This window comes from Carya illinoinensis, chromosome 14 (assembly GCF_018687715.1).
Source record: "Carya illinoinensis cultivar Pawnee chromosome 14, C.illinoinensisPawnee_v1, whole genome shotgun sequence".
Classification (NCBI taxonomy): Eukaryota; Viridiplantae; Streptophyta; class Magnoliopsida; order Fagales; family Juglandaceae; genus Carya; species Carya illinoinensis.
This window is the reverse complement of record NC_056765.1, coordinates 26,794,985-26,818,789: the sequence shown is the minus strand read 5'-3', so window position 1 is coordinate 26,818,789 and position 23,805 is coordinate 26,794,985. Positions and strand designations below refer to the sequence as shown.

The 23,805-nt window shown below is 37.8% G+C and overlaps 1 protein-coding gene, 1 long non-coding RNA gene and 1 pseudogene across 2 annotated transcripts; 1 reads left to right on the top strand and 2 right to left on the bottom strand.

Moving 5' to 3' along the window:
• Positions 1–829: 829 nt before the first annotated feature.
• On the bottom strand, positions 830–14,286 carry LOC122293744 (annotated as a pseudogene).
• LOC122294923 lies at positions 5,706–6,159 on the top strand. The gene is made up of 2 exons (XR_006237798.1): positions 5,706–5,797; positions 5,889–6,159. It is a non-coding gene; the product is annotated as an uncharacterized LOC122294923 (long non-coding RNA).
• A 7,752-nt stretch (positions 14,287–22,038) lies between the features above and the next one.
• On the bottom strand, positions 22,039–22,758 carry LOC122293742 (secreted RxLR effector protein 161-like). Its single transcript, XM_043102231.1, has one exon. The coding sequence runs from the start codon at positions 22,756–22,758 to the stop codon at positions 22,039–22,041; it is 720 nt and encodes a 239-aa protein (XP_042958165.1).
• Between the last annotated feature and the right edge of the window lie 1,047 nt (positions 22,759–23,805).

Genomic DNA, 23,805 nt, shown 5'->3' with positions numbered 1-23,805 from the left:
TAATAAACAAAATAAATAATAAAATTTACCTCTTCCCACCAGGTTAAGTGTTTTGAATAAGTAGTGATATCACATCGTATCAAAGTAAAGGTCTTAAGTTTGAATCCTGACTCTACATTTTATCATATTTAATTAAATATTTCACATATTGGGTCTACTCATTGAAAGGGAATGTTAAGATATAAAATAAATAATAAAATCTCACTTCCCATCAACTTAAGTTTTTGAAACAAATAGTGATCACACAAACTAGATCAGATGAAGACCAAATGTAATTTATTGGAAGAGTGTGATATATGATGTAATTTATTGAAGCCAGTTAACAAAGTCTATGCTGAGGTATTTAGTAGAGATGGAGCAATAAGGAAACATACAAGAGAACATCTATGAAAAATCTGATCTAATATTATGATGGAATATGTAAACAAATTGGGAAGAACAACAGCTGTATCATACATTCTTTTGAGCAAAAGACCACAAATGTAACATGCTTATTTCCAACTCAAGTATTAATCTTAAGCTTCATTGTAAATTTTCATCATATTACGAAAATAACGACTACGCTGTCTAATTTTTATGACAGATTTTTTATAATAGTAATGACTTTCCTTGGTTCCTAATTTCCCTTTGTATAACAACTCAGATTGATTTCTTCATGAAACATGCAGTAGCACCCCTTAAGTAAATGTGCAATATCTACTGATGCAACAGTAGTGGTAAAGTTTCATCGCTTATTTCAAATGCATAATCAGATCCTAGACTGTTAGCCAAAGCTTTGAATTCATCCATCTCAGAGCTTAAAACTTTGAGACCAACCAACACTTCTCCACCAATCTGGCCCTGTAAGGAGGTCAGACACATTATACTCTTTATGCTCTTCTTGAAAACAAATCATTTTGGAGAAAATTATTAAAATAAAAGTGAGCTTTTGCATAATTGAGAAGCCAATGAGCTAAAGGAATGTTAAGCACAACCTGTCTTTGGTAATTCAACATGCTGATATTCCAACGGCCACTAAAGGCATCCAGTAATTTCATTAGAGCACCTGGCCTCTCGGGGATGACAAACCGACAGAGAATCTCATTTTCAATGCTTGATCCATCACCCGCCTGAATATTCAAAAAGGGTGGTTCAGAACTCTAACCTATGAAATGAAAAAGGGGTGGTATTTTTTCTATGGGGAAAAGAAAATAAAATAGAGGCTATGGAATCTAACAAGAGTTCGATCTTGACAACAAAACAGCAAAAGAAGACAAGAATCAAGAGGCTATTATCATTAGTTCAATCAATAAAATATCTGCTAAGTAAACAAACCCCCAAACCATGAACCTCAATTCTGAGAGACGTTACAATTTTAATCAGGTCTGTACTTGTGTGAACCGCAAGCAAATGAGATTCCCACTCCCCGAGTAGATAGACAACAAATTGGAGGACTCAGGAATCTGACACTGCCAGTAAAGATGACAAACAAACTAAGTTGAAATGTGGAACAAAAGGTTGTGTCCTCTTTCTTTCAACTTTTATTTTGCCTAAAGAGGTTTGTATTGCAATCTTGGTTCCTGTTATTTAGTTTACAGCTTGCTGAACAAGATCACTTCAATATTGCAGACCAATAATTGCAGCTTTTTTAATATTTGCTTGAGGGCGATTGTAATAACAGACAAACAAGCCAATGATCATAGTTCAGAAAATTCCATGGAACAGAGATAATAGTATAATTGGCTTCTAGATCACACATAAAAATTATTTTGTCTGCATACCGGTTCACAGAACTGTTTGAACTTTCCCCACTTCTCTGGAACATATGTAGCAGGGACAGACTCTTGCCCCCTACCAACATCAGCATGTTGGGATACCAAACTTAGTCTATCAAAGGTCATGTTTGCTCCACTAGTTATTGCTACAACATTTTCGCCCTTCAGACCATAATATTTGCAATATGCTTCTGCCATGCAATGGTAAGGGCTCCTGCTGGTTCAAGTATGATTTTTTTGTTTTTTCCTCAAACATGTCCAGCAGCAAAATCTCCCATGATAATTTTGGTATGCAAAATTGTATAATGCCGTTGCTATAATATCTCCAAAAATTTAGCAAGCTGATTTGGTCTATCTTTTCTTTTTTCCTTTCTATTGGGGGGAAGGAGGGTTGGTGGCAGGGATAGAACTCAAGAAATTGACTCCATGCTTCTATGAATAAGGAGGCCAAATGCCAAAAGTTGAAGTGTGATATGTTGTAGGCACACTAGCTAAAATGTTCAGTTTTTTCTTTCCATTTTCTCAATAGAGTTACTGACATTCTTTGTCTTTTCTGGCCAATGAATGAGTCATATCAAGTAGTATTAACCCTTTAACAGACATTGTTCCGAAAGCAAATCACGTTCACACGGCTCACTTGTGAGCTTCACTCAACAACAAAAATATTCAGCCCATCATGTATTAGGGAAGTATTGAATGTTCAACTTGATTTTTGAAACCTTGAATCAGGTTTAGATATCAGGTAACAGTGGCCCTTAGTAGCATGTTATAAGGAAATTCATGTTTTCTCTCATAAACATTAAAAACAACAGAAACTAAGTACACGGTTAAATCAAAGGAAAATTGTCATGTAAAGCATGTGATATAAGAGTTGGAAGAGAGAGGCACCTTTATTGATGCACAGATAGCATCCTGGTTTACAAGTACTACTCCATGCATGAGTTCTCTGGACAACTTGAAAGTTTCTTCCCTAACCACTTCCATAGCAACTCCATCTGCAAATCCTCCTATATTATCAAGCATAATTCACTGCCCGCGGAAGATTGATAGTGCCATTGAATTCGCATCATATGGCTCCAACCCAATAATCTTGACCTACATATAAGATGTTACTGATAGCGGTTATTAGGGTCTTACTCACATGTAAATAGAAGATCCACGCACCAGCCAAAATAAATCGAAGGAAAAGTATCACATGGTAAGTGGGACAAAAATTGGATAATTACAACAATGAATTCCAAGAATCCATGACTCTACTTGAGCAGGATTTGTTCTATAAGCCCGTAACTCAGTATCCCTGATCACCAAGGAGACTGGAACTGAAGCATTTGAAAAAAATAAATAAATAAACCAAGAATCTAGGTCTTGAATAGTACATCTAACAAATAAATGATATCTTAAAAATAGAATCTTCGAGAAAATAAGATTTGAAGCAGAATACTCGGCACTAGAAGAAAGCTATCTGTTTGGAAACGCTGAGGACCAGCTTTGGAAAAGAGGAATGTACTTAGAAGTTAAGTCACTCCTCAGTTGAATCACATCATCAAACAGATAAGTGAATCATCAAATTTATTTCACACAATATGTTGTACTGGAGTAATACTAGTGAATTATCATATATGATGCTAGTACATAAACAGAATAAAAAGCTTGTCATGCATCACCCCAAATTCTTATGGCATAGCAAAAAACTTTGAGCAGTCTACAAGCCAAAATCCAGGAATAATATATTTTTTCATCCCTTTGCTATCAATGCATTGATAGGTCAGATTACACAAAGTTTTCCACAAGTCACATTTCTTATTTGATAGTGTTACATGAGGACAAAGTGCCCAAATCTCATGAACTCAAAGTTGACTTTGGTGCTTGAACCCGAGAAGTATGTTATATTTTCACTTTCTAAATTTCTCAGGCATTCCATTGAAGTACTAGCCCAAATACATTGCTTCGTTGAATCTCAAGGAAATCAATTCACATGCCTCAGGGAAAACTGTCTTCACATAGGCAGCAATTCCAGCTATCAGTCCACCACCTCCAACAGGCACAAAGATTGCATGAAATGGAGTTGGCGTGTGACGCACGATCTCCATTCCTACAGTCCCCTGCCCCGCTATGACATCCGGGTGATCAAAACCAGGTACAAATGTTCGGCCTTCTTCTTTGGCCCGCTGTTTTGCATATTGTTGTGCGTCAGCATAGCAGTCGCCAAAAGTACAGCTTTAGCACCTAACGTCTCCACCGTCTTCAGCTAAATATGTGTAATACCAAAAGAAATTGAGATTTTTATTTTTTATTTTTTTTGTTAAAAAAAAAAAATTAAAAATTAAGACAAAACAAAAGCTTTTGTTCAGAAGGGGAAAGGGCCATCAACTTTGATTTCAGAAGTTGTAACGGGCATCGCAACTACAGCATCACAACCCAAATTTTGTGCAGATAACGCAAGAATAATTCTTAGCATCAGCCACTATTTGGCTTCAGCCGGAGCACACCTTACGTGGTGTTACAGTAAAATGACATTTATGTCCCTGAAAACAGAACGTCAGAAGATCATATTTCGCTCATTTCAAACTTCCCCCTCCTCTCATCTCGTCTCCGAATCCTCCCCACCCACCCCCCACGAGCATATCCCCCGCGTCGCTAGGGCAAACCCACCCCCATTTGAATATGAAGAAACGTTGTACCTCCTCCTCTCCGAATCATCCCCACCCCCGCACGAGCAAACCCTCTTCCCCCCCATCCCAATCCTCTCTCCCATCCCCACCCGTAACCCCCAGGTCGCCCAGAAAACCCACCCCCATTCGAATCTGTCTTGCAAAATACGAGCTGGTTCGTCGCGTCGCATCACCTTCCTCTGTCATATTTGTTTCACCGGCGCTTGCTCAGTCGCATAGGTAAATGTTGTACCTAGTTTTCCTTTCAAATGATTATCAAATAATTTACTGAGAAATTTGTTTTGTTGAGTATTGTGAGATGGGTTTCGAAAGAGATGGGTTTCGATAGAGATGGGTTTCGAAAGAGATGGGTTTCGATAGACATGGGTTTCAGAAGAGATGGGTTTCGGAAGAGATGGGTTTTGATAGAAACTGGTTTCGAAAGACCTAGGGCAAACACGTTGCAAACCTTATTTTCTGCTTGACGAGCTCGGTTTCACAAACATTATCATTTACATTTTGAAGTCGAACAAAAGAGGGATAATTGTTCTGGTACTCTGCCTTTTCCTTAAGACTCTTTTTTATTAGATCATTGTATCTAGTTATGGTAGTGCTATGTTATAATTTTTCGATGATTATTAGTTTGATCTGTGTAGTGGAAAAAAGTACCAAAATAAATTCGCAAATCTGTAGTTTTGGTTGTGCATAAAACAAAATAAAACCGAGAATAATGTGATGAATCATGAAAAAACTTTGCTAATAATTGGAATGGCTCACACCTGCTGCATGTGATGAATCATGCAAATAATTTAAGCGTTTCATGAAATATTTATAATACATGAAAGTGGTACTCATTAAATGTGCATAGCTTGTATCAAATATGGATTGCCCAAATGTGTATTGGGTGTTTGCTTTTAGTTAGTTTATCTCTTTTCAACCTGATGTTGTTGGTTAAGTTTACTTGATAAGGAAAATATCTGACATATTTGATCCAAAGGCTTGTAGATCTTGGCATGCCAAGTGGTGCGTATTCTAATGGACATGCTTACTGTTTTGTTGTTCATGAAGAATCAACTGGATAGACTGTATTTGTGCAGGGGTTCAAGTCTGTTTATTTGGTTTTGCTAGTGATTTTCTGCATCTTTCTTCAGCAGTCATTCATTAGGCTCTATTACCGTGTACTGGATTATCACAATTAGATAGACTCTTGTGTTTGTACTTGTCATTCGATTTTTTGAAGGTGGCATGGCATCATCCCAATCATCATCTTCATTTGGTGATTTTGTGATGGAATCACCAACTTGTTGGTGTGGCTTAAAAACACAACTAAAGACATCCCGCACTAAGTCTAATCCGTTTAGAAAATTTTTTGCTTGCCCAAAATATGATACGGTAAAGCAGCTAATCTTTAGTCATAATATTTGCTAATATTCATGCTTCCAGCCTATTCGTGTTAATAATTGGGAGTTTGAACTGGTTGCAGGGCGATGCACGATGTGAATTCTTCGTGTGGACGGATATATATCTTTTGCTAGATCAAAACATTCGAACTAGAGAGACTAAAGTTTGGACTATGTGGGATGAGGTCTTGCTGCAAGAGTGCCAAGTGCAGAAAAGGGAGGAGAAAGTAAATGAGAGAGAGAGAAGCCTGAAAAAATCTAATAGAACATTATTGTGTTTGTATTGGATTCTCACAGCTGTAATAATTATAGCTTGGTTTGGATAAATTGGAAGTTGACTGTCATGTATGGAAACGTTTCATTTTGTGCTTGTTCCCGACATGTAATTAGTGTCTGTAATAGTTTTGGTTATGATGTACAACTAAGGGAAATTTCCAGCCACCTTGTATAATTATTTAGCTCTTTAATTAATGAATATATGTATCAACTTCGTATCCATTCATATTCTGCTATTGAGTAGCATCCAGAAATACCAATTAAACTGTTTGGTTAATAGCCGACGGATTATATGCCTGTGTAAGTTTCCAGCCACCTAACCACCATCCATGAAATATGGTCCCTTTTGTGTAAGTTAGGACAGTTTATGTATTTCTGGAATTTGAAGAAGAATACCAAAGGGAATAACTAATACCGTGACTTGCATACATTAGAATCAAACTCATCGTATTACATCCAAGTCATATGTATAAGCCAACAGAACGTTAAATACATTCGGATCATTAAATTTGTTATATAAAATTCATAAGCATCACGTAGATGGGTGACTTTGTGTTTGCCAAAACTCATTCAGTGCTACTCTTCTGCCCAAAAAACAAATGCATGATCCAGAAAGTTTGCGCTGTATATGTTGCCGTGCATCTTAAAGCCGCCTAACCAAGACATATCTCCCTCCTGAGTTGAAAATCAACTCAATCATCCCACGTAGTTCTGACAATATACAAAGCAAAAATTAATGAATAAATAGACAATCTTGGTAAGCCGAATTTCATAATATGTTCTATAAATGCCGAGCCTCAACAAAAGTTTGCACTATAAACTCCCACAATATTTCTCATTTCACAAATACAAAACTTAAACAACTTTTAAATTTGTTTCATGAAATTTTCAACGTCTACAAAAAAGGTTGAGGTTCAAGGATATCAAACCTTCAACTTTGTACCACCTATATTTTCCATTCTAATCTACTCTTCATACTGCCACCCCTGCAGCTCAACACCACTGCCAAGATTTAGAAGTAAGCCCCAAAAATGCAAAAAGTCAAAAAAAATGTTGCAAAACTGTAAAACAAGCCTATTGTATAGAGAACTCACACCTGTTACATATCTCCAAAAGCTTTGTTAACCATCGGCACCTTTTCATACCCCACTGCACTATAAATTATTGTTCATCACAAGTGGTTAATAGAAATTATCCAAAAACTCCCTCCATAATTACACAACATTTTCCACTTGGTCATGCATCTGAAAAATCAACACAACAGTCACCCATCCAAAATAGAGCACATATATTATCCATGATGACTCCAGCATTAGACCACATCAAAAATGGTCACCCATCTGGAAAAAAAAAATTAATATACACTATCAAGTTTACCTTTCAATAAATAAACAACCAAGTAACTAGATTAACTCAGTTATGACCAAAATGCATTTAACAGAAAGCGCAAGAGGTAGAACAATGTGTATAACACCTCCTCATTCCCCAATGGCAGCCCTTGTGTGAGAACACTGTTTTGTATTCCAGCATCACCAACTCCCTCATCACGTTCAACTCCCTCATCACGCTGAGATGCCGGGCTGTTCAAGAATGTTGTTTCATTCTCAAATATCAGCCTGCAAGTCTAACCATTCATAAAGGACAAAAATTAAAAATCATGCAAATATATTACTTAAAGTTAAACTAAACTTAACTAATGTTTAATATGTTAAAATAATTACCGTTTTCCTTTTTCTCTTTGTTGCCAACTTCTCGATCGGCGGAACCTTTCTCTTAATTGGGGGTCTCCCTTTCCCTCGGACCACATGGGGGCTTAATAGCTTCTTTCCCTGATCTACAACTACGTTGTGGCCGACCAAGGTTGATTCAGAATTGTTGCATCGACGTACATCTTCATCATCACATTTCGAATCAAAGTCATCGACGTACCGCAGGAAAGCATTCACACGCTCAGAACTTGGGGATATTTTTGTTGCTAGTTTCATGCATCGTTTAACCACCATCTCATACCTCCGTGCATCTCCACTAGCCCGACAGTCATCATAACTACTTGGGATCAATGTATATCTCTGTTTCTCATCCTTTCTCCATCGATCCAAGACATATCTTTCTGGCAACACACTAATCCTCTTAAACTGACAAACTCTAAGTGCATGCCTACATAGAATTCCCCTCATCTCAAATAGAGCACATGTACATTTCAATTCGCACTCCTCTTCATTATAATAAACTGTGTAGTGGACTATTTTTGTGCAGTCATTAAAAGCTATTTCATCCAAAATATCAAAGGTTGAAATGCACCCCTGCTGGGAGACCATTGTGCAATTACAACACATTAAGCCCATCAACTCTTTTTGGAACTCTTTAAACTTTGTTGCCGTGTATACTTTCTGAAACTGCTTCTCAAAGTTGAAATGGGACACACAAGGGATCGTTTGGTTAATAGAGTTGAAATCAGCCGTGGTCTCCACCTCTACCTTTTTCCTGAGAGCATTATCGAATTGGTCGACAAATTCCTTCAACGTCGTTCCATAATGGACATACCCGTCGAAAAAAGCATTCATGCTTTCTGAACGTTGGGTCGTGCTCATACCAGCCCAAAATACGTCTTTCAAATAAACTGGAACCCAAAAGGTCCTTTCCTCGTATAAGGACTTGAGCCAATTATTCTCTCTTAAATCATATGTATCAAGTAGTTGACCCCACCTCTCGACAAATTCCGTGGAGGTATGTGAATCATACAAAGCAGCCTGAATGGAGGATTTCAACCCTGTGCTGAAATGGGAGTGAGACCCTAACTTCTCGGGAAGTTTGCGCATTATATGCCATAGACAATATCTATGGCGGGTTCCCGGAAATACAAGGGCAATTGCGTTCTTCATTGCTCGATCTTGGTCCGTTATGATCGCCTTCGGCGCTCGACCGTTCATGCAATCCAACCACATTCTAAACAACCAAATGAAGTTGTGTGTGTCCTCACTTGACAACAAGCCTGCCCCTAGTAATATGGATTGCCTATGATGATTAACACCGACAAATGGAGCAAAAGGCATTCCGTATCGATTTGTTAGGTACGTTGTGTCGAATGTCACAACGTCCCCAAAACACTCATAAGATGCTCGACAACGTGCATCGGCCCAAAAAACATTTCTTAGCCGTCCCTCATCATCAACGTCGATGTCATAAACGAAACCATCATTCTTCTGTCTCATTCTTTGGAAATAAACCCTGAGTGCTTCACCACCTCCTTTTCCCAACCTTAAATGTCTAGACTTATCAATGAAATTCCGACAATCTTTCTCTTGAAATTCTAGGTTTTCAAACCCCCCCGCATCAACTACCAGAGAATAATAATTCTTATTCATTCGAATATCGGCTCTGTCATTTAGCTCAAGGATTCTTTGACTATATTCATCTAGAACCTTGTGTGATCTTAAGAGTCTAGTCTTCTTGGGGCTCACAGTAATATGGTTGTGTGTATTCTCAACAGTGGTGACAAGCCATTTTTCATTTTGTTTCAAAGTGGCATTTACCTTCGCCTTGCAATCCGTCTTAGTCGTTGGTCGTGGCTTAGATATATCCTTGTGCTTCGGTTGGTATTTTCCTCCATGAGCACAACCAACTGTGACATACACAGGCCGAACATCATCATCTCTCTTCGTCCTCTGTGTCCTTACACCGAATCCCTCTTGCTTAGCATATTTCTTATAGTATCCCAAAAGCTCTTTTACACTCTTGAATTCCATCCCAGATCTTGAAGCATCAACCCGTACCTCATCATCCGGGACAATGGTGTTACCCTCTAAGTCTTCGTCTATGTCGAAGTACATTTCTAATGATGAAAACAGTGGGATGGATTAGACCGAATTCAATGAGAGCATCATTAAAGTGAAAGCATACAGAACTTAAATACCATCAGCAGCATCATCAAATGTACAACCAACATTTTCTGAGAACTCTGGGCGTTCGGGAAATTCTTGCAAAGAAGCATATGGATTGCCCGACGAAGGGTACTGCATAGTTTTTCAATGCAAAAAAAAATTATAGGTGTTAGTTTGGAAACATGACTTCATCCAAGATTAATTCTGAAATTTGTTGGGTATTGGCAAAAAATTTAGGAATTTAGGGTAAGTAATACTTGGAATGGCTCTTCAACTCGATTAAAGTCATCCGAATTACTCGGTTGAGGGTAGGACATATTTACATCAACTTGATTCTGTAATTATGGAAATAGTTAGATTCATGAGCATCTTTCAAACACACTTAATTTAAATTTAATAGACACTGAAACAGATAATGGCTTCCTTCGGATTTAAACTCGAAGCACAAAAAAATTAGCAATATATAAAATAGGAAATTTATGTAGATCTAATGTTTAAATGGAACAGTGCAATTTTCAGATTATACAACCGTCCTCATGAACACATTTAATGTGACTAATTTTAATAGCTGAAACATGAGTGACAAAATAATAAGATTTCCAGCTGATCTTCTTTCTCCTAGGATGAAAATCTTCACAAAAAAGGAGTGTCATAAACATTTCTTTAAGGAATGCATTGCTAGAAAATTGATGTACCTACATAAAATGCAGGTACAGTTTACAAAGACAACCAACAGCCCATGCTTTAATTAATAAATTAAATTAATCACTTCATGCTGAAACATGGACATAAACATACTAATGATGAAGAAACTTTCTGCAGAGTATCCTTTAGATCTTATACAAATAAACTGCATGAAACCAGGATATTTTAATAAAAATATCCTAAGGCCATCAACACTGCATGGGAAATACAATTCAGCTATAACAAATGAAAAACATAACACATCGATATTTATATTCCAAATTCATTTTAAAATTCACTTCATATTAATAGGTATATGGGCAGCTCTTTTTCTTACATGCATAAAAACCTACACTGCTTATTTCTTATTTTCTTAAGCATCTTGGTTATCATAATGATCACCATTCCTTAACCATATATGCTTGTGTTCACTGCTCATAACATTCACTGTGAGAATCCTATTTAAAATCAAAAAGATTATGTGATGAATCTCTATCAGATTCGCATATAAAAACATTACTTGGTTATCATACGATCAACCACTTCGTATTAACAACAAAATGCACGACTCAAAACATCTACAAAGCATTTTGCAGATCCTCATGGCTCCATTCAGTTCCATATAATGGTTAATAATTTTCCCACAAACTATGCACATAATATAACATGGATAGTAAAATGCAGGAAATCATGTCACTTGTTCGGAAGATTTCTCTGAAAAATCAATTAAGTTCAGTAAACTCACCTGGAACCACTGGCAAAAAAAAAATTCATGGAATTCTAAGGAGCACCTCTTGATAGACCAATAGACTATCAAAAAAGAAGTTATAGGTAGCCACACTGAGATCAGAAATCAGAGAGTGAAAGGTCTAAAATCAAATCAGGATAAACACATCCATTTAGGGAGTCTTAATTCTCTCTGCCAATTTGGGGCTCACCCTCTCCATGTTTAAGCTGTAACGAGTAAAGATTCAGGGAGAGACACTGAGGCAGGGTGGAGCGTGTCCAAGCCCCCAGTGAGTCCACTCAGTTAGACCAACTTACAATCTCAGACTCAGTACCCCACCCACATCCCTCTCAGTTTCTGCACACACTCACAAAGACACACCCCTCGCTTCTAGACAACTCATATCACCCACCTGATTCGCTTCTCTCTCTCTCTCTCTCTCTCTCTCTCTCTCTCTCTCTCTCTCAATCGAAAGAAAAAGCATTCTTCTTCTTTAGTTTTTGAAATAGTATCATCAATGCAAGCTTTGCGACCTGCATGCTCCAGTCCAACCAAATCGAGGTAATCACTATTTTTCGAATGCACCAAAAGGAAGGCAACAGGCAATGTGTTAATATATACGTATTTAGGGCTGCTACAATTAGAAGTTAAACTAAATCACTCCAGTACAATAAAAACGATGCCTTTCAAAACTTTAATGAAAATAGAGGTCATTAACAGCAGAAAGTTTGGTTTTTTCTCCAGGCCCTAACTCTTTCGAAACCCTTCTCACAATACCCTTTTATTGCACCTCTCTCAGTAAACAATAACAACTTAATCATATGGAACAAAAAACTGAACAACTTTTTACCGTTGACCAAGGACGGCGGCGAAACAGAGGAACGTCGGACGGCTTTGTTACTCGGGGTTAATGTGCGATTTGCTCTGTCAGAGGAGCACTCAGGGAGTGGTGGCGCTTTGCAGGAAGAGGAACATCGCTTGGTGTCGCTGAACGGAGAGACAACGGCGTCGCAGGGCAGCGCTGGGCAGAGGAAGGTGATGCGACGCGGGCAGGCTAGGAAGGAGCTCTTTCGCAGGACAAATTCGAATGGGGAAGCAAATGACGAAAAGCCAATCCAACTGAATTACAAAACATACACAAAACGCACCGTTTTGTTAAAAAAAAAAAAAAAAAAAAGGCAGCCACGTAGGGTGTGCACTGTGTGCAGCACTACAGTGGCTGCTCTATAGCATTTCTCGATAACGCAATATCTAGGGCATGGTTCCCTGCTGATGAACAAATGACTCCCCTATCCAACTCTTCCCTTGAAGCTTGGCCATCATGTTATAAACTCCCCTCCGCTTGAAGGAGAATACCTAGCAGTTTGAAACTTTGAAGACATTAGCTGTATTTTCTAGTGTCAGTGCACAAAGCTTTTTCTGTTCTGAAAATGTGGAAACCAAAAAAAGGAATTAAGGGCAATTTCTAAAAGCACTTCCAGATAAATGAATCCTCTGAAAAGACCAAAATGAATCCTGATGATTGAAATTTCTAGAACTGGTTCATTTGTATTGGTTAGAAACTTTACTCTGTAAATCTCTTTGTAATGCTAGCACACCTCGTAAAGTGTGAATCATATTTGCTAGCTAGCTAGTTTTGTACAAATTTGCTTTCGAAACATTAAAAAAGAAGACCCACAAACGAAAAAGATATAAAGAAGGTTTTCTCGGTTCTCCGAGTAATTGTGAAGATTTGCTATTGAGTTTTTTAGTCAGTTTATGACCAAATGGGCCAACAGGTCTATGAGAAGCCTTTGAGAATCTGTTCCTGAGAACATACTCCAGATTGAAGATCCTCTCTCTTGAGCCTAATATGGACACCAAGCCTCTCAGAGAGCTTTGAAGCATACTCCATTGGTGTCTCGATCGCAATATCATAAACCTTAGACAACAATATCCTGGGAAAGTAACCGATGGCATGCTCGAACCCATCCCCACCATCTCCGGCAGCCGCCGCCAACTTTTCAGGCTCAACATCTCAAGAATTGAATACAAAGACAGTGGAAATTCATGTCTGTAGCCCCATACATATATATATACAAGGAGACATGAGACAAATTAATGAGAACACAAGTTTCCTTCCATTTTCTTCTCTTTACCTAATTCTTAACATGGTATCAGAGAACTAGGTTGCATCAAATTGCCTCGAATGTTTTCTACATCAGTTCTACCAAAACTGTGTGGGATCAGCTTCACACCCTCAGTACAGATTTATCAACTTCAACAGCAGCTTGGGACCCTTGTGCAAGGCACTCAATCCGTGAGTGAATACTTCACTCAATCCTCCCAACAACTATCGACCTACCCCAAATTGTTCATGTGGTCTCTGCACATGCAAGAGCCTTACCACAGTTGGAGAAGCTCAACAAGTTGATTATGTTTTCAAGTTTCTCATGGGTCTCAATGTCTCTGATGAGAATGTCAAGGGGCAAGTGATTTTGATGAGCCCCATTCCCTCACTTGACAAAATATTCCTCTAATTTTACAAGAAAAACGACAAAAGGAATCAAGGATTTTGCTGCTTTCCTCTGCCAAGTCTTCAGCTATAGTAGTAGTCCACAACACCCCATTCAAAAACAAAGAAAAGCAAGAAATCACATACAGTCACTGTGAGAAAACTGGACATGCTCGAGAGAAGTGTTATCGGTTGATTGGCTTCCCCCCTAACTTCAAGTTCACTAAGCCTAAGCAGGGACATTTTAATACCACCTTTGCAGGCCCTCATTCGGCAAATCAAGTGTCACTCACCCAGTCTCAAGTCCAAAAGCTAATGGCATTAGTGAATGGTCAATCACAACAGCCACCTCCCATGAAACCTAACTCATTGCTCAACACACCCCAGTTGAAAATGGCAAGTATATGCTTATCTGCCATCTCCAATACTTCTATTTTTTCACAAATTCATAAGCCTCATTTGTCATCTCTGTTGCATAATCACTCACACAATTTACAAAACACTCAATGGATTATTGACACTGGGGCAACAGACCACATAGTCTATTACCCAACCCTTCTCACTTCAATCACTTCCACAACTCATGCTTTTGTGCAACTACCAAATGGCTCACAGGAGGAAGTCACTCATTTTGGAACTGTCAAACTCTCTGAATACATCACACTCACAGGAGTTTTATGTGTCCCTTCACATTTAACCTTTTGTCTGTCAGCAAATTCCTTTATAATCCACTTCTGTGTCTCATTTTCATGGAGAAATTATGTTTTATAAAGGACCTTGCTTCATGGAAGACGATTGGTCTAGCTAGGATCCATCGTGGCCTCTACTACCTGCTCACAAGTTCACTCAGTTCTAGTCATTTCAAAGAACTTCACAACAGTTTTGCCTCATTGCATGGACATCAATACTTTTTAACCATAGTATATGATCATAGCCGAACCACATGGGTTTATCCCATGAAATTCAAATCTGAAATCAAGTCTATCTTGCAAACTTCTATTCTCATGGTCAACACTCAATTCAACTCTAAAATCAAACAAATTAGGACTGACACGGTCTTGAATTTCACATACCCGAATTCTATAATACTCATGGAATCTTGCACCAAAAATCTTGTGTCTACACACCCCAACAAAATGGGGTGGTAGAGAGTAAGCAACAACATCTCCTTAATGTGGCCAGAGCACTTCTCCTTCAAGCAAATCTCCCAACAAAATTTTGGGGTGATGCTATTTTGACAGGAGCACATTTGATCAATCGCATCCCTTCACCTCTTCTTCACAACAAGTCTCCTTATGAAAAGTTTTTCTCCTCTAAGCCATCATATTTTCATCTAAGAATGTTTGGCTGCCTTTGCTTTGTATCCACCACCAAACGGGACAGAACAAAGCTTGATCCTAGATCCAAAAGCTGCATTTTCATTGGATACCCAGTAGGAATCAAAGGATACAAGGTGTATGATCTCAACAACTGTACAACCTTTGTATCTCGAGATGTAGTTTTTGTAGAGTATGAATTTCCCTTTGCAAAAACAACTTCTGAACCATTCAATCCAGTCGCACCAGACCTCACTTTATCCCCACCTCTTCTTCACGCAATTCCTTTCCTATCGCCCTCTACTTCAACCTAGACAGAACATCCTCACTCTCCTCAACCACAATCACCTGCTTCCCCACCATCTCCTTCATCTACATCCCTTCCTTCACCAAACCACTTTGAGATGATATCAATTGATCCACCCTCTACACCTTTTACACCACTATCACCTAGTCCACTTCAACCCTCTCAATCCATACAACTTAGGAGATCTGATAGAATCAAACATACACCCTCCTACTTGCATGACTATCAGTGACAACTTGTTTCCTCTCTTCATCATCCTTCTCTCTGACATTCCACTACACATTCCACTGCACATCCTTTACAGCAAACACTCTCATACTCACGGCTTTCTCCTTCTCATCAATCATATGCTCTATCTCTCACTGTCACATCTGAACCTAAAAACTATGAGGAGGCTGTTGTACATGATCATTGGCGTAATCCCATCATTCAAGAACTTAAAGCCCTTGAAAACAATGGCACTTTGTCAATCATCCCTCTTCCTACTGGAAAGAAATCAATTGGCTGCAAGTATGTGTTCAAAGTAAAATTGAAATCAGATGGTTCCGTAGACAAAAACAAGGCACAACTAATTGCAAAGGGGGATACTCAATGTGAGGGGTTTGATTATCAAGAAACTTTTAGCCACATAGTTAAAATGACCACTGTCAAATTGTTCCTTGCACCTGCTGCTATTCACAATTGGCATTTAGAACAATTAGATGTTCATAATGTTTTTCGCCGTGGTGATCTCGATGAAGAGATTTACATGGACTTGCCACCTGGTTTTCAGCTTAAGGGGGAATCTCAACTTGAAGGGAAGAAACTAGTATGCAAGCTTCACAAGTCAGTGTATAGCCTAAAGCAAGCCTCAAGGCAATGGAATGAAAAATTCACTCAATCTCTTGTTGCCACTGGTTTTTACAATCAAAATCAGATTATAAATTATTTACTATGAATGACAAAGATGGTTGTTGCCCTCTTAGTGTATGTTGATGACATTATCTTGGGAAGCAATAGTTTAGCTGCTATTAATTTTGTCAAAGCTTAGTTACAAGATCAATTCAAGATCCAAGACTTAGGGGTGCTTAAATATTTCTTGGAATTGGAGGTTGCAAGATCAAAAGATGGTATTTATGTTTGTCAGAGGAAATATGCTTTAAAAATTGTTAAAAGTTTTGGATTACTTGGCAGCAAGGTTGTGACCACTCCAATGGAATCAAATCACAGATCGACACATTCCTCTAGAGAAATCCTCTTTGATATCACTAGTTATCGAAGGTTAGTAGGAAAGCTCATTAACTTAAGCACCACAAGACATAACATTACATATTCTGTTGGCATCCTTAGTCAATTCATGGACAAACCCACTCACACTCATCTTCTCGCAGCCTATAGAATACTTAAATATGTTAAGGGTTCAATAGGCCAACGAATCTTCTTTTCTTCAAAGTCATCTTTACATCTAAACGCATTTAGTGACTCAGATTAGGTAGCATGTCCTAAAACTAGGAGATCCATACCTGACTTTAGTGTGTTTATTGAAAATTCTTTGATCAATTGGAAATTAAATAAACAAGTTGTGGTCTCAAGGTCATCAACTGAAGCAGAACATAGGGCCTTAGCACATACAAGTTGTGAGATCATTTGGTTAAAAACACTCCTAGAAGATTTTAAAATCATGCATTTGCAGCCTACTCTATTGTATTGTGACAGCCAATCCACAATACACCTCACTAAGAACCTCATATTCCATGAGAGAACAAAGCATGTGGAATTGGACTGCCACTTTGTTAGAAAAAAAGTATTGGCAGGTATCATCAAGTCAGTGCATGTGATTTTGAAATTTCAACTAGTAGACATGCTGACTAAGGCTTTGACACCACCTCTATTCCTCTCATTACTATCCAAGATGGGTGTCCTAAACATATATGCCCATCTTAAGGGGGAGTCTCAAGAATTGCATACAACAAAGACAAAAGGAAAACAAACGGATTCCCCTCTCTTGATGCAGAGTACTAGAGCACCAAGCACTAACCTTAGCAGCAGCTCCTTAGCACCAAAGCACCATAGCACCAGGTAATGAGAGAACTAACATCTTAGAGCAAGTAGTGGAAATTCATGTCTGTAGCCTCATACATGTACATATGATAGAGTCTGCCATTTTAAAGATAGTGACCTTTTGTATTTTTTTTTTTTTTTTATCCTTTCCAATTGTAGAAAGCTCTACTGAAGTTGTATATATATTGGCATATTGTTCAAAGAGACATGAGACAAATTAATGAGAACACAAGTTTCCTTCCATTTTCTTCTCTTTACTTAATTCTTAACACAACACCGAGAAAGCCACTCTCATACACTAAAGACTCAGCCGAGACTTTCATCAATTGGGGCGGCATATTGAAATTACCCCAGTACCCCTGATTCGTCACGCTTAACACTTAGCACAATTTACTAGCACCAATTAGTAACCAAAATAAAATATTCACTAGAACACACTATTTGGTTACAAAGGGAAACTCTTTGAAGAACTCTTCAAAGATAAAACCCTACAGGGCAACCAAATCCAAGAAAATCAATTTATTGATTTAGAGAACTACAAGTAAACTGTTAACAAAACCTTTGTAACCAACCCGTTTACTCAAGACATGCGACCCGCTTGCCTTCTACCTCAGTAGGTAATCAGAACCTCTGATACTTTCCAATCGTTCCCTTTCCTACTGGAACCTCCAGTGGTTGAACCTCGAACAGGACAACTCTCCCTTGGAGTATGCTCCCCCTCAATTCCACGAACTGAGTTTCTCAAAATTTTCCAAAGCCTAATCTCTTGAGGTGTCTATCCAGAACTTCAAGATCTCGATCAATGTAAAATATGTGCTATCTATACTTACTTCATAAACCCTCAGCCGACTCCATTTATATAATTAATGTTGTCATCGACTTGTAGAAGGAGTCTGCTAACAGGTTTATCCAGTATCCTAGTTAGAGACATTTCTTCCAACTTGCAAACACCTCGGACTGGATTATTCTTCTGAACTATGTAGAGTTCAGATCAGCTTCAATTTCTTCAATGTGCCTTATGTCTTTATCTCTTCAACTGATGCTAAGACTCTCAACATTCTTAAGACTCTTTGATAACTCTTATCTTATGATATAACAAACTATGATAAGAGTTCTAATTTAAATACAAAGTCTTATCGGATCACTAGAGTCCAATTAAGATTACATTCATTCCCAACATTATACGCATCTAATCCTAGCCAAACACAAACCAGCCAACCAACATCAAGGATCTCATGTAGATAGTCATACTTCATATTAAATTCCATCATGACAAAAATTATCATAGCACAAAGTATGTGAACTAGCAAATAAATGCTACACATGCAAATATATAGTTTAAAATACACACCCAACTGAAATAACTTTAGATAAAACTGAAACTCAAAAGAAATGAAATGATGATGGTGGTTGCACGTCATCAACAGCTCTCCAGCATAATAACCAGCCCAGCTCCCTCTGCAGTAATCCCTTCTCCCCCTATATCTGGCAGCATCAGTCAGACTCAAAGTTATCTTCATCTTCTGGTGAAGTGACTGTTTTCAAGATCTGATCCACATCCACTACAATTTGCTGTAGTCTATCATTTATTTTTTCAGATTCATCTTGCTGATCTGCAAGCAAGTTATCAATCTTCTCCATCTTCTCTTCCCATTTGTGCACAAATGAGTCAAATTTTGATTGCAAAATTTGAAGTTGTTCAACCACTTTAGTGGACTATTTTGAATGAGAATTAGAGGATGTGGATGCCTCAGCATGAGTCATTTTCTTTAACCCAACAACTGCCTCTAACTTAGTAACAGTCTTGGATGAGATTTTTCCAAACATTTTAAGTGTGGCCTCAGTACTTCTCAAGGGGACTTTAGATATTTTGGCCAATTTCATGATAAGAACACCAAACGGCAAACTTTATTTGTCCATTTTATCAGTTCTGGCCTTTGAGATCACACCAACAATGTGTGAAGGAAGATCAATAGGAACATTTTTCACTAATGCATACATAAATTGAGCTTTCTCAACTGTTAGCTCAGTGTGTTTAGAAATGGGCCACAGATTTGTCAGGACTACTTTGGCCAGAAACCTAAATTTGGGGAGCATGGACTTCATAGGGAGCCTATGAACTTTTGGGGGCCATACTGGTGCACTGGGCCCAGCAAACAGATCCTTCATTTGGGCCTTTAACAGGGTCCCCATGATGGAAAATCTGGGTTTTCCACACTTGGGAGCTCATAGAACTCTCTCACAATTTCGGGAGTAATGATTAAATCAACTCCTTTGACAACAAAAGTAATGAACTTGTCATCAACACTTATTAATGCTTTTGCATAAAATTCCCTAACAACCTCAATGTATGGAGCAGGAGCCCCCTCTGTTATCTTTTCCCACCCTCTGTCCCAAAAATGTGGGCTATAAAATCAAAGCTAGGTTCATTCAGATCATTCAATGTTATCTCTCTTTCTCCAAGCACGTTTCTTTTAGAGAAAATTGTTTTGTAGATGCTTTTAGCTTCTTTACTCGAGAACTTTAGTGGTTAGAACCTGAAGTCGAAGGCTTCGAACTGCTCCATTTTCCTTTGTTAGGGACTGACCCTTTTTCTGTCTCTTTAGTTCTTTTTGGAGTTTACTCAAGTTGCTCAGTTTCCTCTTTACTCAAGGAATTTTTAGGGATTGCATGCCGGTCTAATTTTGCCTTCTTTGTAACAGTCTTATATTTCATCTACAAGCCAAAACCGTTCAGAGTATGAGAAATGCAGATAATACTAAGGGACTCAGGTTCATAGGTATTTCCATATTCAAAACCTAACATAGTACCTTTTCAAAACAAATTAAACCATCCATGCTCGTATTTTAAAAAATATTTAGAAATCAGTAATCTTTATCCGATGGACACATTTCCTACTCCAAATCAGGATGTCATTGCAATACAAAGGGAAACATGATCGATATTTAAGACAAGCCAAACAGAGAAACTTCATTAGTCACTTTTGTAAATACAATCATCATGCCTATTTTTCAAAAACTCATCTAATCCTCTTTTCAACTGATTTTCAAGTGCTAACTCAAGCAGATTCCCAACAGAGCTTCAAGTATTTTAAGGAATTTGAAAAAAAAATTAAGAACAGTGAAGCCCAAAGATAAATGATGGTCGATCTTCAGCAAAATATTCAGATGAGATAATCTTACCTTGAGGTTGTGAAGAGGGATTATCACGAATAGTAAAACTTCAAACGACACAGAGAGATTTTTGGGTTTCTCTAACTCGAGGAGTATCAGAGAAGATATCAGCCCACTTGGGAATGAAAGACGGATTAATGAGTGATTATGGAAGATGGCATGTAGTTAATGCTGCAAAGCAGCAGCTTTATTTTTAATCTCCCGCTCAGAACGTGGGACGTGAGGCTTGGGACTTGCCATGCATGCGAGCCCCTTAGAGTATGCCTTAGAGGCAACTCTCCAAGATGATACTAGCTGTGCCCTCATTTTTTTATTATAATTTAAAAAAAAAACTAAATAGAAACAACCAAAACAATTTTAAAGAATCAAAAGACAATTAATATGTACATTTCATCCACACGATTGAGTCTTTTGAATAACACCTTTGTCCAAGAGATTTTTTTTTTTTTTAAAAAAAAAAAAAAACACTTATTCATTTATTCAGGAGAATTATTCCTAACTGGTCAGTCTTCACAATTGAGCAGTTTACTTAATATATGACCTCCCAAGAACACGTGTGTGTGTGTGAGTGAGGTAGACAAAATCTTCCCCTGTTATTATTTATTTCCTTTGGCCCCTTTTTGTAATGATCTAAGAAGGGTGAACTTTCCTTGAAATTCAAACTTTATGCTATGGCCTATATACCCGAAAAAGTATTTCCCTCCAAGCACAAGGTCAATAGAGCCTGTATGTCCATTTAATATTGCTTATCTTTTTCCATAATGATGAAGACAATGATTTTTTCTCTCAAGGACAGGAAGGGCTCAAATCCTGGCATGAGTGTTTGCCTCTTTCCGTAATGACTTCTGAACACTCAACTTTTTCGATAAGGATTGACCAGTGTGCATGGCAAGAGGAATTATTTTTCTTTTTGAGTAATAGGTTCAACTAGTTTTAGTTAATTCGACGGCATAGATTCTCCCTCATGTGATGCATTGTATAGAGGTTAACATGATGTCATTAATTTGTTAGGAGATCAAATCTGACTCCTCACTATGCAGAGGATTGAGTACTCAATAGGTCTTTCTTAAGAGTTTTGCATCAAAGGTAAGAACACATACCAGAGAAGATCTAGTTCGTACCCAAACAAATGAATTTGTGTGGTTATAGAGTGCATGGACTTGGTATACTCAGCAAACCTGTACCTTGTGTATGATAGCAACATAAAAACTATGAAAGTAAAAAAAATAAAAAAAAATAAAAAAATAAAAAAAGTCAAAAACAACAAAACAAAAACAAAACAACTTCCCCCCCTTTTTTTGTTTGTTTTATTATTATTTTATTATTATTAAAAAATCAGGGCATGACACACAAACCAATGGCCTTCCTTAGAAATTCAAACCTTAACCCATCCAAAGGTTTAGTGAATAAATCAGCCAATTGGTGTTCGGTATTAATATATTCAAGTGACACGACTTTTGTCTCAACCAAGTCTCGTATAAAATGATGTCTTATATCTATATGCTTGGTTCGAGAATGTTGCACAGGGTTATTCGAGATACTATTGGCACTAGTATTATCCCAATGAATAGTCATAGCATCTTGTGAGAATCCATAGTCCTCAAACATCTTTTTCATCCAAAGAAGCTGTGTGCAACAACTACCAGCTGCAATGTACTCAGCTTCAACAGTGGAGAGAGAGATGGAATTTTGCTTCTTGCTCATCCATGCTACCAGTTTGCTACCGACATAAAAATAGCCACTAGTGGTGCTTTTTCTATCGTCAACATTACTAGCCCAGTTAGCATCAAAATAGCCAGCCATACTTAGATTTGAATCTCTGGAGTACCAGATGCCATAGTCAACCGTAGCACTCAAGTATTTCAGAATTCTTTTGACTGCAGTGAGATGTGATTGTTTGGGTTTTGCCTGAAACCGTGCACATACACCTACACTAAAAGTAATATTTGGTCTGCTAGTAGTAATATATAGAAGACTTCCTATCCTGCTTTTGTAGAGAGTAGGATCAATGCTCTTACTTGTAGAATCTGAGCATATTTTAATTGAAGTGCTCATCGAAGTGCGAGCATGTGTCTTTCCTTCCACTCCAAATTTCTTAACAAGATCTTTAGCATATTTTGATTGTGAAATAAAAATTCCTTCTTCAGTTTGTTTGATTTGGATTCAAAGAAAGAATTAAATTCCCCAATCATGCTCATCTCAAACTCATTTTTTATGTTGTTAGAAAAATCATGTGAAAGTTTATCAAGAGTGGAACCAAACATAATATCATCTACATATATTTGTGCTATAAGTAAATGCTTACCAAATTTTCTTAAAAATAATGTTCAGTCAGCTTGCTCTCTTACAAAATTATTATCAAACAAGTATTTTGTGAGTCTTTTATACCATGCTCGAGGTGCTTGCTTTAATCCCTAAAGAGCTTTCTTCATTCTAAAAACATGGTCAGGAAACATGTGATTAGTAAATCCCTTTGGTTGTTTAACATATACTTCTTCATTTAGTATGCCATTTAAAAATGCACTTTTAACGTCCATTTGATAAAGCTTAAAATGTAAATGGCTTGCAATTGCTAGTAGTATGCGAACTAATTCCAAGTGTGCTACTGGTGCAAAAGTTTCCTCAAAATCAATTCCTTCAACTTGGGTGTATCCTTGTGCCACCAGTCTGGCCTTGTTACGAACAATGGTGCCATGTTCGTATGACTTGTTCTTAAAATTCACTTTGTTCCAATGATGTTATGATCCTCGGGTCTAGGTACCAATTCCCACACTTGATTTCGAGTGAACTGGTGCAGTTCCTCATGCATGACATTTACCCAACTTTCATCTTGTAAAGCTTTTTCCACCTTTTTTGGTTCAACCTGCGATAAATAGCAAACATATGAGACTTGATTTAAAACTCGTTTTCTTAGTCTCATACCTTCACTCTCAAGTCTCCAAGAATGTTTTCTTTTGGGTGGTTGTGACTGATTCTTGTCGATGGCTCCTTCTCACGGGTTGGAGTTGAGTTTGGTAAGATAGGTTCCACTGCATTTATGTCCTCTTGATCTGTTGAGTTTTCTTTGATATTTTCAATAGGTTGTTCAAATTATGTGGTGGT

Coding starts and splice junctions, on each gene's coding strand:
- LOC122293742 (XM_043102231.1), bottom strand. CDS start 22,758: ATGAGCACTTCAATTAAAATATGCTCAGATTCTACAAGTAAGAGCATT.